The sequence below is a fragment of the Trichechus manatus genome, unplaced genomic scaffold (assembly GCF_000243295.1).
Source record: "Trichechus manatus latirostris isolate Lorelei unplaced genomic scaffold, TriManLat1.0 scaffold00100, whole genome shotgun sequence".
Lineage (NCBI taxonomy): Eukaryota > Metazoa > Chordata > Mammalia > Sirenia > Trichechidae > Trichechus > Trichechus manatus.
In genome coordinates, this window is record NW_004444036.1 from 363,947 (window position 1) to 369,530 (window position 5,584).

The window sequence follows — 5,584 nt, forward strand, 5'->3', positions numbered from 1 at the left end:
GTCCAAAGGACTAATGGACCACAGCTACCACGGCCTCCACCAGACTGAGTCCAGTACAGCTAGATGGTGCCTGGCTACCACCACTGACTGCTCTGACAGGGAACACAGTAGAGGGTCCCAGACAACCTGGAGAAAAATGTAGAACAAAATTCTAACTCATAAAAAAAGACCAGACTTACTGGCCTGACAGAGACTGGAGAAACCCCGAGAGTATGGGCCCCTGGACACCCTTTTAGCTCAGTAATGAAGTCACTCCCGAGGCTCACCCTTCAGCCAAGGATTAGACAGCCCCATAAAACAAAACGAGAGTAATGGGGCACAACAGTCCAGAGACAAGGACTAGAAGGCAGGAGGGGACAGGAAAGCTGGTAATAGGGAACCCAAGGTTGAGAAGGGACAGTGTCGACACGGCATGGGGTTGTTAATCATTGTCATAAAACAATATGTGTACTGTTTAATGAGAAACTTTTCTGTAAACCTTCATCTAAAGTACAATTTAAAAAAAGGTTAATTTTATCTTACATGAATTTCACCTCAATTATAAAATATATATATGTTGACACCTATTAGGATGACTTATATTAAAAAATGGAAAAAATAAATGTTGATGAGGATATGGAGAAATCAGAACACTCGTACGTTGTTGGTGGGAATGTAAATGGTGCAGTTGCTGTGGAAAACAGTTTGGCCATTCTCAAAAAGTTAAACAGAGCTACCACATAACCCAGCAATTCCTCCCCTAGGTATAGACCCAAAACAATCGAAAGCAGTGACTCAAAAAGACACATGTACGCCTAAGTTCACTGCAGCATTATTCACAATAGCCAAAAGGTGGAGACAACCTAAGTGTCCATCAGCAGATGAATGGATAAACAAAGCGTGGTATATACACACAATGGAATACTACTCAGCCATAAAGAGAAATGAAGGTCTCATCCATGCTGCGCCATGAATTAACCTTGAAAACATTATGCTGAGTGAAATAAGTCAGTCACAAAAGGACAAATATTGTATGATTCCACTTATAGGAAATATTTGGAATAAGTAAACCCATCAAAACAAAAGAAGATCTGTGATTACTAGGGGATAGGGGAAGGGGGAATGAGGGAATCATCATAATGTCCACTTCAAATTGGTGAATTATACTTTATGTGAATTACTGCTCAATAAAGATTTTTAAAAGAAATATATAAAAATGATCTTGCTTCCTGACTTTTTTGGTGCCCCTTAAATTTTGTGCCTGAGGTGAGTGTCTTACTTGCCACCCTATAGACTGGGACCTGTTTAATTTTACTTTTAGCTGGAAAAGGGGGTAAACAAGGTGAGAAATCGAAATAAGCTTGGGTTGCACACAGGTCTGCAGCTGAGTTCCAAGCAACAGGATGACTAATTTCTGACTCAAAGTTAGCTACAGCATGTGTCTTGCTACCCTCCCTACACAACACCATGCAGGCTCAGCTACCGGGGGCCCGGCTCCCCATCTACCCTCCCCACACAACACCGTGCAGGCTCAGCTACCAGGCGCCCTGCTCCTCATCTACCTTCCCTATACAACACCATGCAGGCTCAGCTACAGGGGGCCCTGCTCACCGTCGTGACATCACGATATGCCGGACAAAACACAAACACACTTTCTCCCCCATTAGGTTGCTGGGAAAAGTTTAATCAATTAGTGGAATTTGTGATAATCAAGATCACCTCTGGAGGGAAAAGAAAACGACCCCTGTGATTCTTGTTCAGTGGAAGTAGGAATTATTCGATCTCCTTCGAGACTTTACATTCCATGTTTGTTGAAGAACAGAGTGATTTTACAAAAGTGTGGTGATTCCTTCAGATAGTTCCTTCATCTTGACTTCAATTACTTCAGAAACTTAAAAAAAAATAAAAAGAATGTAAGTATTAGCAATCTCTAAAATGAATCACATAAGTCTTTAACATATCTCCAGTTAACCTTTGCACTCTTTCGGTTTGCCGCTAAAGGTCTCCATGTTTGATGCAAACATACATAGCCACAGATTAGCTTCTCCCCTGGTGAACATGAATCTTCTGTCCCTGAGTGAAATCTAAAGAAAGCCTACACTTTTTACACATTCTTAAAAAGCTGCCTCCCTGCTAAGGAGCAGCTCATCCAATTCAAGGCCTGCCATAACTCCTAGGGTTATCCCAGGTAGTATCTGCCTTTGCGCATAAATTTAATAAAGCTATCCAGCCTGCTCTCCTCTCTACTAGAGCAAATTAGAGCTGCAGGGAAAATAAGCTACCCTTGGAAACCAAGTCAGGCTCTTGAAGCTCCCCGCAAATAAATAAAATACTGTTTTATTTTATACAAATCCAAGGAAATCTTTTCCAAGAGTGATCTAGACCAGGGGTCAGCAAGCTGTTTTTGTGAATAAAGTTTTATTGGAATGCAGCTACACCCATTTTTATAAGTCTTGTCCATGGCTGCTACGGCAGAGTTGAGTAGTTGCCACAGAGACCGTCTGGCCTGCAAAGCCTAAAATATTCACTATCTGGTCCTTTACAGAAAAGGTTTGCGAACCTCTGACCTAGACTGTAATAACTCTAACCATAACAGCTTCTTGGTATGCGTTTATTGATTTACTTATACATTTATTCCTGGCCTCAGGTGCATTCCATTTTCCCCAAATGCTAACTGCATCCAGTGCTGCGCTCCATCAGCTGTCAAGTCTCTCCTGCTAACAATGGGGGCATCCTGAGGGAGCAGGACCCTGCAAGACACATCCTACAACACCGTCTTCTACACCAAGACAGCAGCTTGTCTGTAAGACAAACGAAACTTGAAAAATTCTGTGTTACCTTCTCAGGCAGTCCCCGTTACTCCAAGTCATGTATCCATTTCAGTTTATTTCCAACTCAGCTACCCTTGCTTCTGAAAAGCTGTCATCACTGGCATCGCTGTATCTATCACTAGATCCAAAGAGGAACTAATTTAGCAACGTATATATTAAAAAAAAGACAATTATTCTATTCACAATCCCAAACACTTTCTATAATTAACCCCCACTCAGGAAAAATACTAAGGAATATTCTATTATCTGCCCTGGTGGCACAGTGGTTAAGGCTCGGCTGCTAACTAGAAGGTCGGCAGTTGGAATCCACCAGCTGCTCCTTGGAAACCCTATGGGGCAATTCTACTCTGTCCTATAGGGTCGCTATGAGTCAGAATAGACTTGACGGCAATGGGTTTGGTTTTTTTTTTTGGTAAGGAATATTCTATTACCAGTTTCTAACCATTATAGGGAAAGGTTAATCCAACCACACACAAAGGCCTCCTTCTTTTGCCAGAGGAACTGATGACTTGCTTTCACATTACACTGGAAGTGACTTATTCTGAAAATTTATAAAAGTGTTTCAATTTAGATTGAAATTTATAATCTTCTGAAGACCACAAAATGCTTAAAAAAGCAGATTGCTCTCCTGCTTCCCCTTACTTGTCCTTTGCTTTCTATTAGAGGTGTTAGATTAACAAACTGATTTAAAATGAAAGCTGGAGCTGATGGACCATTTACATCTACTCTCGTCATACTCGGACCTAAATCTTAATCCATTTAAAGTTGAGCATCACTTAGTCCTGTTTCTCCTGATCTCAATTTGTTCTCAAGTGCAATAACACAGCATAAAATAGTACCTGGCTGCTCAAGAGTCCTTTCGTTTTTCATCCCCGATGACAACTGTTTCCTCTGGCAAAATGAAAGGGCTAAAGAACAGCAAAGGTCACTGCAGATCCCTGATGATGTTTGTCAAACTTCAGCCTTTTCTTTAGCGGCAGGTTGTGTTTTGCCTCTGTGTCTGAGGACCACCGAAGCTCCTCCATTATGGAGGAACCAGTCATCCCACAGTCAGAAAACTCGACAAGGAGCTTGAACTTGGTGATCATTTCAACTAAGCACATGCATGTTGGCTCAAGACCCAGGAAACACCCAGCAGTGCACAGAAAAAAAACAGTTAATGTATTCTCTAACCTTGTCTTGAAATCTTATCTGCTTCAGATCATATTTTGACTATGATTTATGGGTCGGTAGCATGAAAGTTTTCCATTCCAATGAACACTCTCATAGGTTCAAGGATTTGAGAAATAATTTGCACAATTATGCTACTTTCAAATTAGAAATATACAGGATGCTCTGACTACCTTCAGAGTCACATGCAGTATTCAAAATTAGCCTGATGATTGACATACATGTCACCCTGTTGGGTTCCCTTAAAAATCCACCTTCCCCATGAGTTAGCCCTGCAATTCTACTTTTACTCTAGTTGTGGGCTCGGTGTGGGGTTCCTCTTGCTTGGCTCCAAATATGTCGGCAAGTTGATCAACTCCACAAGCCCGGCCAGAGTTCTACCGATCTCTGGGAACAGCACTGCCAGGAGGTTTTTTACGCCTTACCATCTCCAGCCTTGGCTGAGCTTTTGCTAATTTGTAGCCGTAAAAGTCTTAAATCCATAACAGGTGATATTTCACTTTTTTGTAAAGAAGAGGGAACAGCTGGAGAAACTCTATGCCGACAGATTTGAAAACAAATATTTACTCTAAACATATTGACTATCAATAAATAAACAAAATCATAAAAGGCAATCTATGTTTTCTGGTTTGTATCTTCACTGACCTCCTCACTCTCCTCCATAGCTTTTGGACAGAATACCAGAAAAGGAGGTAGGGGTTAGAGTATGGAGAGGAGAGAGAACAGATTAAGAATTGCCAGAAAACCTTGAGAACAGGAACCAGACAAGGATGCCCTTTCTCACCACTCTTATTCAACATTGTGCTGGAGGTCCTAGCCAGAGAAATTAGGCCAGAAAAAGAAAGAAAGGGCATCCAGATTGGCAGGGAAGAACTCAAACTATCTCTATTTGCAGACGATATGATCTTAAGGCTCTTACACAGAGAAACCCCAAAGAATCCACAAGAAAACTATTGGAACTAATAGAAGATTTCAGCAAAGTATCAGGATACAAGATAAACATACAAATATCAGTTGGATTCTTCTACACCAACAAAGAGACCTTCCAAGAGGAAATCACCAAATCAATACCATTTACAATAGCCCCCAAGAAGATAAAATACTTAGGAATAAATCTAACCAGAGGCGTAAAAGATCTGTACAATGAAAACTACAAGACACTGCTGCAAGAAACCAAAAGAGACCTGCGTAAGTGGAAAAACATACCTTGCTCATGGATAGAAGACTCAACATTGTGAAAATGTCAATTCCATCCAAAGCAATTTACAGATACAATGAAATCTCGACCCAAATTCCACTGGCATTTTTTAATGAGATGGAGAAATAAATCACCAACTTCATATGGAAAAGGGAAGAGGCCCTAAATAGGTAAAGCATTACTCAAGAAGAACAACAAAGTGGGAAGCCTCACACTACCTGATCTGAGAACTTATTATACCGCCACAGTAGTCAAAACAGCCTGGTACTGGTACAACAACAGATACATAGACCAATGGAACAGAATTGAGAATCCAGACGTAAATTCATCCACCTATGAGCAGCTGATATTTGACAAAAGCCCAAAGTCTGTTAATTGGGGAAAAGACAGTCTCTTTAACAAATGG

The 5,584-nt window shown here is 41.0% G+C and overlaps 1 protein-coding gene across 2 annotated transcripts in view; it reads right to left on the reverse strand.

The window, feature by feature from the left end:
- Positions 1 to 1,644: 1,644 nt before the first annotated feature.
- The window catches only part of CTPS2 (CTP synthase 2), a 124,175-nt gene continuing 120,235 nt past the window's right edge, over positions 1,645 to 5,584 (reverse strand). The window contains exons 17-19 of one of the 2 annotated variants that reach the window (XM_023737248.1): positions 3,650 to 3,718; positions 2,818 to 2,928; positions 1,655 to 1,870 (exon numbers count right to left, since the gene is read on the reverse strand). In XM_023737248.1, coding sequence (XP_023593016.1) covers positions 3,658 to 3,718 — 61 coding nt within the window. In that variant the 3' untranslated portion in view covers positions 1,655 to 1,870; positions 2,818 to 2,928; positions 3,650 to 3,657. Of the gene's footprint in view, positions 1,871 to 2,817; positions 2,929 to 3,649; positions 3,719 to 5,584 lie in introns of both variants that reach the window. The other variant, XM_004382813.1, reaches the window with a different exon arrangement.